The following is an 11577-nucleotide window of genomic DNA, read 5'->3' as shown; positions in this document are numbered from 1 at the left end:
ATATATCACCATTTGCCTTATATTGAATTTGTAAACCTAAGAAATAGGTCAGCTTCCCCATATCTCTCAATTTAAACACTTCAGATAGTTATGTAATAACATTTTGAACCTTGGATGGATTTGATCCTGTGAGGATAATGTCACCCACATATAGCAGTAACACAATTGTGTCAAAACCATCTTACTTAACAAATAAACTTGTATCAGAAGGAGATGCAATGAAATTCAGTGCAACTAAGTAGCTTGTGAACTTGGAATTCCATGCCTTGGGAGCTTGCTTTAAACCATATAATGACTTTATCAATTTACAAACATGGTTTAGTTTAGCAGGATCAACAAAACCTTGAGGTTTGTTTCATATAAACCTCTTCCTGTAAATCACCATGTAATAAGGCATTTTTAATGTCCAATTGCCTCAGATCCAAACGATTCACTGCAGGAACTGCTAAAATTATCCTCATTGTTGTGTGTTTTACTATAGGACTGAAAGTATCCAAGTAATCAATTCCATGCTCTTGAGAAAAGCCTTGAGCCACTAATCTAGCTTTGTACCTTGATACACCTCCATCTGGATTCTTCTTAATTTTGTAAACCCATTTACTTCCAACTATTGATCTGTCATATGGTGGGGATACCAACATCCATGTGCACTGTGCACTGAGGGAATCATATTTTTCTTGCATTGCCAATTGCCACTGCGGCATACTAGCTGCTTTTCGAAAGGTTATGTAACATCACTGATCTCAGAGATTAATGAATACCATCCAGTAAATAATTCATCTTCATTTAACTGGAGCGATTGCAATTCAGGAAATGAAGCAATCATAGCTGCATAGTTCTTTCTTTCAAAAGTTTAACTTCTTAGTCTAGTCATAACAGACTGAGAAGAACTGTTAGGAAAAACAATTAGATTCTGGTTCTGAGTGTATAGGAAGAATTACCTCAAGCTGTGATGGGGAATGGACATGCAACATTTGATTTGTACCAAAGTGATGATGACTTGGAGATTGGTGCTGACTTTGAGATACATATTCCATAACAGTTGACATACTATCATTAGGCTCACTATGACTTGAATCGGTACTAATATATGTCACTGACTCAGTATTAGCCTCTACCCTTATTTCTTCATTAACCATTTGTCTATCAATACATTCATATCCTTGCCTTTGACCTTGTTCACATATTTCAGGTAATTGAATCACAACATGTGATAAAGTTGGCTTAGACACCTCTTTTGTATTACATGAAACTGTACGCTTCTCATTCTTGAAAGGGTAAATGTCCTCATCATGAATAACATGTCTGGATAATATAAAAATTATGGACTTCATCTCAAAACATATAACCCCTTTGTATCCTTGAGTAAATCCAAGAAAGACACACTGACATGACCTTGGTCGCAACTTATTCCCATTGAAAGGCCTAAGTAGAGGATATACTGCAGTGCTAAATATTGTTAAACTGTGAATGTCAGGATCTTGATTAAACAACACCTGATATGGAGATTTCAACCCAAGTACTCTACAATGCATCCTGTTTATAAAAAATGCAGCATATGAACATGCATGGTACCAAAATGACACAAGGACTTGTGTTTCAGTCATCATTATCAAAGTTGTTTCTACTAAGTGTCTATGTTTCCTTTATGCAATACCATTATGCTATAGGGTATGTGGACATGATAATTGATGAGCAATGTCCTTATTCTGTGGAAATTCCTTAAACACTTTACTTCCATACTCTCCTCCACCATCAGATTGAAGACAATTAATAGCTTGATTAAATTGAGTAGTCACAAAAGCATAAAATTTGACAAATATTGGAAATGCATCTGATTTATTTACCATAGGGAAGATCCATACAAACATATAATAGTCATCTATAAAGCTGATATAATACCTATAGCCTTCAACTGACTTTTGAGGTGATAGATCCCAAACATCAGTGTGAATCTTATCAAACACAGCTTTGGATCTTTCTGATCTTACATGAAATGGTAATTTGCTCATTTTGCCTTGAATACATGCTATACACAATGAAGAACATTCATCTACATTAACTGGTAACTGATTATTCTGTAACATAGACTTCAATATTTCTTCAGATGGATGTCCCAATCATTTGTGCCATATAGTAGCTTTAACCTTTCTTCCCAAAAACACAGCACATCTTCCCAATCTTGCAGCAAATAATCTCTGAAAAGCACTCATTGGAATGTTGAACAGTTCTCCATTATCACTTTTTCCTTGGTACAAAATTAGATGCGTTGCCTTGTCCTATATAAAGAAAAACAAATCATCACATATAAATCAACAACCATTGTCTCTACATAACTTCCTTACAGATAACAGATTCATAGTTATCTTTGGCACATGTAATACATTATGTAAAATGAGAGAATTAGAAGATGTTTTAATGACAGATGAACCAATGTTATGAATTGGCAAACCTTCACTACTTCCAACAATGATTTTAGCATCACTAGTATATGGAGTTACTTGACTATATATCTAGATTGGCAGTCATATGGTAAGTGGCATTTGTGTCAACCACCCAAGTGTCTGCAGCTGAAAAATCATGAACAATTGAATTTGGATTGAAACTTGCAATATTTGATCCATGTGCTGTCATCTCTACAAGAGATTGAGGTGGAGTTCCACCTTGATAGGCATAGTTGTTCCTGTGATAACACTCTAGAGCTGTGTGCCCTTTCTTTCCATATATTTGACACACCAAAAAGCCATTTGATGAAGGACCATTGAAAGTATGTCTTTGATAACAATTTGGAGCTATATGACCTTTTCTTGAACAGATATGACATTCAGGTGACACTGTAAACTTATAATTGGTGTTGCCATTCCAGTTTCTACCTTGCTTAAAGCCATTTCTAGAGAAATTGTTTCCAGAACCTGAATTATTGCCAGAAAATGAACCATTTGCTCCATTTGATCCATTACTTGGACTTTTTCCATTATCGGTGATCCATTGGAGTTTCCTTGTCTATTTCCAAATTTTGAAAATGACCTGAAATTGTTGTTATTGGCATAGAATCTTCTGTTATTACTGTTGAAATTATTCATATGCTGTGAATGAAAGTTCTTTCCTCCATTGCCTACATAGCTAGAACCACCATTAAATCCTTGAAACCCTTGATAATTATAACTCTCTCCTTGTTCATAGTTCTGAAAATTTCCCTAAACTCCTTGTGTATTTGATGACTCTCTTTGCACACATAAAGCAGACATAGAAGTGGGGAGACTTGTCATCTTGGATTAAATATATCTTTATGCACCAAGAAGCTGTGCTTGGAAATCTTTAATGAAATACTAGAATCCCTTGCCAAGATTACTGTTTTAATGACTTTAAACTCTGGTGGCAACCCAGATATTGCATCAATTATGAAATCATTGTCAATGATCTTTTCTCCAGCAGAAACAAGTTGATCTCTAATTCCTTTCAACTTCAACAAGTACTTATCCACCGAATTTGTGCCTTTTTGTATAGTGTGAAACTTAGACTTCAATTGATTCACTTGAACAACAGAGAATGATGCAAATCTTTCTTGAAGACATTCCCAAGCCTCCTAAGATGTTTTACAACCAACAATGTGATCCATCGCCTCATCAGAGAGTAGCAATTAGCAAGCTCAACAATGCCAAATCTTTCTTCACCCATTCCTTGTATTCAACTGTTATTTCCTTTGTAACCCCAATATCTGTACTCACATAATACTTTGGTGGACATTGAGACTCACCAGTAAAGAACTCAAAAATATCATAACCTCGTAACACAAATTGAAACTGATAGCTCCACTTTGTAAAATTGTCATCTTAAAGCTTCACAATTATCATTACCAAAAGACATTTCAATCTTGACTGAGTTTGTTTCCATTATGTCAAATTTCTAAAAATTTTCTCACCAAGATTCCTTATTTCTTCTTCAAATTAACAACTTTTTAGACATAATTCACAACCAAATAACAACTAAGACAACTTGTAATCAATCTTGAAGATAATACTTTTTACACTTTGGCATTGGCCTTCAACAAGTGTAAAACAAGAAACACAATTATATCAATCCAATCACACTTTGGCATTGGCCTTTAACAAGTGGATAGCAAAAAATTACTTCACAATTCTATCAATTTTGTCAATAACTGCTTTGACCTTGTATTGATCAATCACACAGAAAACTGGCATTTACATAAACACATACAGTGCAGTAACTTCAAACATACCCTGAAATCGCCATGAATCTTGAATCGTAGACCCCAGATAGCACATTGCATACTCCATATCCGTATAAGAAAAACCCTGATCCCAGAGAACACTTCGCAAGAAACACCAGCAGAAGAAGCCACCAAAGATCATCTATTCGAACTACCTTCAGTACTTGCAAGAAACACCAGCGGAAGAAATCACCAACGATCGTCCTGGGCGATTGATACCATGATAACATATCAATGGTGCTGCCATTCATGAATGCAAGAAAAACAGATATTGCAGAAACCTATGATCGAAGAAATGAAAAGAGACAGAGAGAGAGAGAGAGAGGAGGAGGAGGAGGAGGAATTTTCGATCTCTAATATTTTTTGTATTTGTTCAGAATGAATTGATACAATGAGCATTACAATCTTATATAGTAGCTAAACAAACTTAGGCCTTAAGCTAGCTAACAGATACTAACTACCTAGCTAACAACCTATCTAAGGTGGCATAACAAACTAGCTGAGATGGTATGATGTGGCATTATCTTCAGCAAACACTTTATTTATCACCATTAAATGAATTTAAATTTCTAGATATGTGTAGTGATATACACAAATCTCAAAATTTAAATACGTATGGTAGTGAGCCACTACTTGAAGGTGGTGAGACCTTAACCATAACGCATATGAAATTCTCTACATGTTAATTGTGAAATCTTTGAAGGGTAATTTTAGAATGACCAAAATTTTAAATCAAATTTGTTAACTAAATGATGTGTTATTAATATGAAATAAGCACGTTAATCAACACTTAAATAATAATTCAATCATCAACAACCACATCCGCAAAATTTGAATTACCCATCTTTGGATTCCAATGCGTTTCGAAACAGTGGAATTCTATCATCTCGACCCACAGTTCACAAAATCTGACTTCAAAATAGCATCCGAGCAGGGAACCCTCAGTCAAAGGCACGTCGTCTCCGTCGCCTCTCAACTCCATTCCCTTGACTTGGAAGCGCCACCGTTCTGAGATGATTCTTCGGCAAGAAATATTACCTTTCGAACCGTGCCCTCCAAGCATCTTAAGTTTACTTACCTACTGGGCTCCAGCAATGATTTCGTATTTGTATCTGTTAATGGTTACTGTGACTTGTATCTCTGGAGCCCATCAACAGTATCTGTACGCAAAATACCGAACCCCAGTTTTATGGAAAGATAAAAAAACTCTACGAATGCAAGTTCCAATTTCGGGTTTGAGTTATGTGTCAGCTATACGGATGACTACAAGCTTTTGTTAGTAGCTTATCTTACTAGGAATTTTGAGACTGGTTTGTATATGGATATGTTCTCATTGAGAGCGAACTCTTGGATAGGCATTCATGTCCCTGACCAAGAGAGTGATGAATATAGCTTTGTAGATCTCGTCAGTCTTTTCGAATTCATATACAACGAGTACAAAACATGCATGTCAAATCACAGTTGCCTCGATTTGGACATCACGAAAAAGTAAAAAAATTCACTTTCAAGATATGACAACAGCAAATAATCTTTTAATCCTTAAATTGCCAATACTCTAATCACTCTTCTTCATTAAATGTCGCTTCCTCTGTTTAGTTTATTGCATGTAAAATAACTAAATTTCTGTCCTACATAAGATGGTTCAAGTTCTTTAAGGAGAATGCTTATGTGTATCGTTTTGTAGGAGAGAATGAATGGAATTTTGGGTCATGAAAGAGTATGAGGTGCGTGAATCTTCTTTTTGTTAAATAATAGATTTGTTAGGTTAGATATTAGATTAGTCAACGATGGGATTTGAACCCATCATGTCATGTAAGGGCTCAACTCCTTTCCACCACTGTGATAAAATGACCACTTGCAAGTGTGTGAATCTTGGACTATTCTATTTAAAGTTGACTTTGCTGACGTACATGTGCTGACCCATCGGGAATGGAAATTATACGGTGATAAACCCATCTTCATTACTGAAAACCTATCTGTCATACGCGGATTTCAAAAGGAAATTGATCAGGATTGAATGTGTTAAAGAAGAGAAGCCAGTTTGCAGTCGCTCCTATAGCCTGAATGAGGTGCCGTTAAGTATATTATCTCTGACGCGGTTTGAATTCATCACCCTATGTGTTAGTGTATTTTTGTAAGGAGTTTAGTTTCATTTGTTTCTAACTACCTTGCTTTATGTAGATTCGGTTGTCTTTCTATTCCTGCAATTCTGTTATGAAGACTTCGATTATCCCAATCCTATTTCTTAATTCTACATCCACGTCTTGGATCCGATCGAAATAGGATTTGGTTTGTTTATATTTATTTCAATGCCTAGTAATTTTAATTTCACTAGGTGGTTTGCTACCCGCCCGTTTGGGGTGGGGCATACCTTATTAATCTGAGAGCTTAGGGTGTGCATAATTTGACCTAGAGGTGATAATAAATCAGTCATCCATCACATAACCAATCACTTTAACGTCTTGTTTAGTTACAAGTCGACGTTACTAAAAGTATTTCAGTGTATTTTGCTGCAACAGATAACTTGGATTCCAAATGTGCGCTACATATTTAGACCTAGATAGCGCACCTAGCATAAGGTTGCTTGTAAACATTTGGTAGCTTAGCGATTTTGGAGCTTGGATCAAGAATGCTTTAAGACACAAGAAATTCAAAATGGGATCGCATTTTAGCAACTCATCTTTCTTGTCGCCAATAGCTAAGGAGGTGTCGTATGGTGGCTTTTACAGAATCACCTTGTAGAGTTCCAGTAGCAATACCCGAAAATATTGAATCTCATTTTCCACTTGGGTATATAGCTTCGAGAGTTGTAACTCAAGTTCAGTATCTTACAGAATTTCATTTGTGGGCAGTGAGTCAAATCTTCATGGTGTTAAATTTGAAGAGTGTGTTATTTTAATTCTTTAGTGCATTTTTTATAAGACCGTTTTATTATTGCTGTTAAGGGCGGAGCCAGAAAATATTTTATGGGTGGGCTAGCTAAAAAAATTACCCTAAAATCATTTTTTATTTTTTATTTTTTTGGTTTTTGCTACATACGTATTCTATGCAAAAATTTAAGTTTAACTTTTGTATTTATATACTTAAAATTTGTCTGGTAGGAACTTAATAAGCTTCGCAATTGCAAACTATCAAAATTACAATGAATCAACAAATTTCATATATATTTAGATTTAAACACAAGAAGAAGATAGAAAACTTGATATCTCAATTACAATCACACAACTAGATCAAAGAAAAATACTGAAAGTAGAAGTAAAGACAATATTAAAAAATTGGTTGAAACTAATATAAACCCTACTATATGAAAGCAGAATAATCTTGAACAAAATGACATCACAATTTTCGTGGTCATGTTTATATTTTTAGTTGTGCTAAATACTCACTGGGCTAATTTCATTAAAAATAATTCTTCTTACACATTATTTTGTCTATTATATCTACACACTAAAGTATATATACATATTGCTACAAATACTCCCTGGGCTACAGCCCACTGTAGCCCTTAGTGTGGCTACGCCATTGATTGCTGTTCCTTCTGTTTTAAATCAAACAACTGAATTGCTAGCTGGCAGTAAAACTAATGTATAACAAATGGCCAAATGGATTGGACGAAATAGACCTAAGCAATACAAAAGGACGCATTAGTAATTTACAAATTAGGCATCTGAGCTCTGTTTTGGGTCCATGATACATTGTTGAAAAGAGCGCGGCGCCCCGGTTTAAACTCACTGGTTTGCTATGATATATGATGAATTTTAGTGCCGTTTAGGCTTCCAAAACTACATTTTAAATTGTGTAATAAAAATTGGATCTTTCGATTTAAGTCCGATTAATTTTGTTCTTATTCCCAAAACCCTTGAGCCTTTCTGAGGTTGTTTTTACGTCTATTTATGCCATTTGGCTCCCAATGTAATGCATCACTTCAGAAATAATCAAGACAACCTCTCGGTTTATCCCAATCTCTAGTGGATTCCACAAACCTTTATTCTTCAAGATTTACATTTGTAATCCTTCTATGCTCGTGCTGCATCAAAAACTGTTTGGCTGATTCGAAATAAAATGGAAGCCATATATAGAATTGTGTTATTTGGGGGTTTCCTCTGCTTGTTTTCAAGGGGTGTTGATGTAAAAATTAGGAAAAGTGATTTCTACACACATCTTTTCTCGCTTTACATATGCCTTTTTATTTCTAATCTTTGGATTGAATAAATGAAAGGAATTACTTTCACGATCTTGGCAATGCAAACTTCGACATATCTATAGAGAAAAGAACTTTGAGGCAGACATTTTAGCGACCTATAGTCTTGATTTAGATTTAGATCATTTTTATTTTGGTACTCCTCTTTATTGTTCAGTTAGTTTCATCTATGAGAATCAACTTGGGATGTTCCGGTCTAGATTTATTATTGAGTATGTTTGTTTGGGCTCTTACTTTTAGCCCCGTTTTTCAACCAAAAAAAAAATTATAGGAGAATCAAGGGACCATAAATAAACAAGGATTGCAGAAGGAGAAATGCGCGTGCGGAATTATTTTCCCAAGATATTAATGCTTCCCAAATGAAGATGATACTTAATAGAGAGTTGATTAAAGGTACTCTGCTCTTGTGTCATGCATAAAGCTTCAACTAACTTTAGGAACGTTAAGTTGTCATAAAAAGTTGTAGAAAATGGCAGATAAGCAAAACCAGATTATGGGAATGTGTACTTAAACTTTAACAGGGGTGGTGTACTTAAACTTTAACAGAGGTGTTACGGTTTTACACTGCAATCTGTTTGAAATAACTCGAGTTAGTATCCTTTTGGATCCAACTAATATAGCTAAATTACTTCATACTCATTAGTTTCATAAACAAAAAAATTGGATCCAGGATGGATACCAAACAACCGTTCCTTCAGTTATTCTGAGATAGCTCTGGAGCTTGGCTTAGATTCCTGAGGGCTTTGTCATAGGATATGAACCCCATGAACCAGAATTCATGACCATCCCTTGTGACAATCTGTATATATTTTTCCGAAGGGTTCCATCTGTTTGCTGAAGGATTTACTGTTCTTAGCTGATCAAGCGGCACCACCACCTACGTGAGATTAACTAACTTGTTAGACGAATGAAGAACTTAAGAATTCGATTATGTCCACTAGAATATCTACCTTGTAATGCATGAGAGTTGGATTTCCTGGGCACAAATAGTAAGAGAAATCGCTGCAGAAGGCTATTCGTTTATCGGAGATGTACATCATCCCAATCACAGGTCCATGAGAAGTTGATAGATGGCAAGCATATGAATGTAAGAGCTTTTCTCCTGTCACTCTTTCAAATGTCTGCTGAAACACTTTTTCTTCTCCTCCGGCAGCAAGCACCTTTGTTCCGGTACTTAGCCTTGCCATCATTGCTTCTGTGAAACTCGGGCACGTTCTCACTGTCATGCGAAAATTCCAAAATTTGTTTGATATAGGCTACTCGTATGATATACGAAACGAAGATCGACTAAGATCAATCAATTCAAAATTTCTGTAGGCTCTACCAAGAAAACTTAACAAACTGGCATTTTTCTTCTATTTAACTTTATAGCAAGGGAGAAATTAACATAGGAATTCATTTAGAAAGAAACTCACGGTGGTTCCAGACATTGTCCGCCTTGGCCTCTGCTCTTTTGGTGGCAACTTCAACCCTTTTACCGCAGTGGCACAATGCCTCAACCATATTTGCCATCGGTTCTGCAGCAGAAAGTAATAAAAATTAAAAATAAAAACGATCATCCGAACTTATCTGCCTGAGACTAAATGAAATGACGTAAATACAAAAAAAATTATCCCCCCAGATATCAAACTATAATTGAAAAGGTTCTTACATGTAAGAAGTCAATAGCACCTAAATTTAAAATTTAGTACTTTTATAAGCATGGATAAAACTAGAGCACAAAAGTTTCCCACAAGAAATTTCTTTATCAGTTAAATTAAGGCTAACTAATGATCATTATTATAATCGAAGGATTAATTCTTAAGAGAACTGCGTAAAGAAACAAGGGAACAACGGAAACACTAACGCTTGGTAGAAGAATTCGATGTGGCCGGAACAGGCGAATAATGGACATAAGGATTGTTTGCCTGGGCTGTGCCTTGAGTTTCAGAGGGACGACTATCCATGTCCGTTGTTGCAAGAGTAGAGAGTAGAAAATGGCGGACGCGATCAGGTTTATATTTATCTGTTTTTTTTTTTATTTTTTATTTTTGGTTTATATGATAAGGGTCTGTCTCGGTGTACAACAAGAAAAAAGAGAGAAAAGAAATGCCGATGGAAGGTTAGGAAAAGGTGATGAAGACCTCTAGGTGCCGTCGCACTTAAAAGCAACAAATAATATGCCAACATTTGTCTAGCAAAGGTTGGATATTGTTTCATATATTCTTTTCCGTTTTCGCTTATGATAGACGCACTCCAAATATATAAATTTGTTGAGATTCTTCAGAAGCATATATATTATATTTATCGATAAGTAAATATGGATGTAGATGAATTTGTAAAAATTAAGCAAATAAAATGGCTTAAATTAATCCTACAGATCTAATAATAAAAAAAAAAGAAAAAAAAAGAAAATCCTTTTGTTAAGCATGCTTCACTTTTTGTCATGTTCTAGAAAGGAGGAGCAGGTTTCAGTTCAAAACAAATTAAACTAGAATAGGTTTGGTGTTTAGCATCCAATGCGATGTGTTTGTCTCTCTTTGCGATAGTTTTGTAATGTTTTCAATAAATTGTAATACTTTATAATTTATTTATATTTATATTTTGCATTTTAAGTTTCTCCATTACAAGTATTGTTCGTTTATTTATTTATTTTAAGTATCAACATGAACCTATTTATAGGTCATATAATATATTTAATAAAGGTAAAAAAAAAAAAAAAAAAAAAAAAAAAAAAAAAACCCTAGGCCAATAGTTAGGAACCTAATTAACCGTTGAATGTTAGGTTTGAATATTATAACCCACAACCCCTAGGTTGGATAAACTTTCTAGAGGTCGAATAGGGTGCTGGACTTCTGAGTTAGGGATCCATGTCCCCACGTCCGTAGGCCGCCTATCATAACCCCGGTTACTGGGGCACAAACCTCCCAAGCTGCTAATCGAACATGACGAAATGGGCCAAAAGATACTCCTACATCACTATCAACTTGAATTTTTTAGATTCTTCTAACATCATATATATTGATCAGTAAATATAGATGGAGATGAATTTGTCAAAAAAAAAAAAAAAAAAAAAAAAAAACAAATGAAATGGCTAAATTAATCCTTGCGATGGAATTAGAAAAAAACTTTTCATAAGCACGCATCGCTTTTGGTTATGTTGGAG

At 35.0% G+C, this 11577-nt stretch overlaps 1 protein-coding gene across 1 annotated transcript; it reads right to left on the bottom strand.

Moving 5' to 3' along the window:
• Positions 1 to 8939: 8939 nt before the first annotated feature.
• On the bottom strand, positions 8940 to 10473 carry LOC137727154 (GLABRA2 expression modulator). The gene is made up of 4 exons (XM_068466090.2): positions 10279 to 10473; positions 9848 to 9949; positions 9383 to 9651; positions 8940 to 9309 (listed from the first exon to the last, which is right to left on the bottom strand). The coding sequence occupies exons 1-4, from the start codon at positions 10376 to 10378 to the stop codon at positions 9127 to 9129; spliced, it is 654 nt and encodes a 217-aa protein (XP_068322191.1). The 5' UTR covers positions 10379 to 10473; the 3' UTR covers positions 8940 to 9126.
• Between the last annotated feature and the right edge of the window lie 1104 nt (positions 10474 to 11577).

The sequence above is a fragment of the Pyrus communis genome, chromosome 5 (genome assembly GCF_041283825.1).
Source record: "Pyrus communis isolate YQ-2024b chromosome 5, ASM4128382v1, whole genome shotgun sequence".
In the NCBI taxonomy this organism is placed as follows: domain Eukaryota; kingdom Viridiplantae; phylum Streptophyta; class Magnoliopsida; order Rosales; family Rosaceae; genus Pyrus; species Pyrus communis.
This window is presented reverse-complemented; position numbering and strand designations above follow the sequence as displayed.

Coding starts and splice junctions, on each gene's coding strand:
- LOC137727154 (XM_068466090.2), bottom strand. CDS start 10,378: ATGGATAGTCGTCCCTCTGAAACTCAAGGCACAGCCCAGGCAAACAAT. Junction 9,950..10,278: donor ATCGAATTCTTCTACCAAGC/GTTAGTGTTTCC, acceptor TTTCTGCTGCAG/AACCGATGGCAAATATGGTT. Junction 9,652..9,847: donor GGACAATGTCTGGAACCACC/GTGAGTTTCTTT, acceptor TTCGCATGACAG/TGAGAACGTGCCCGAGTTTC.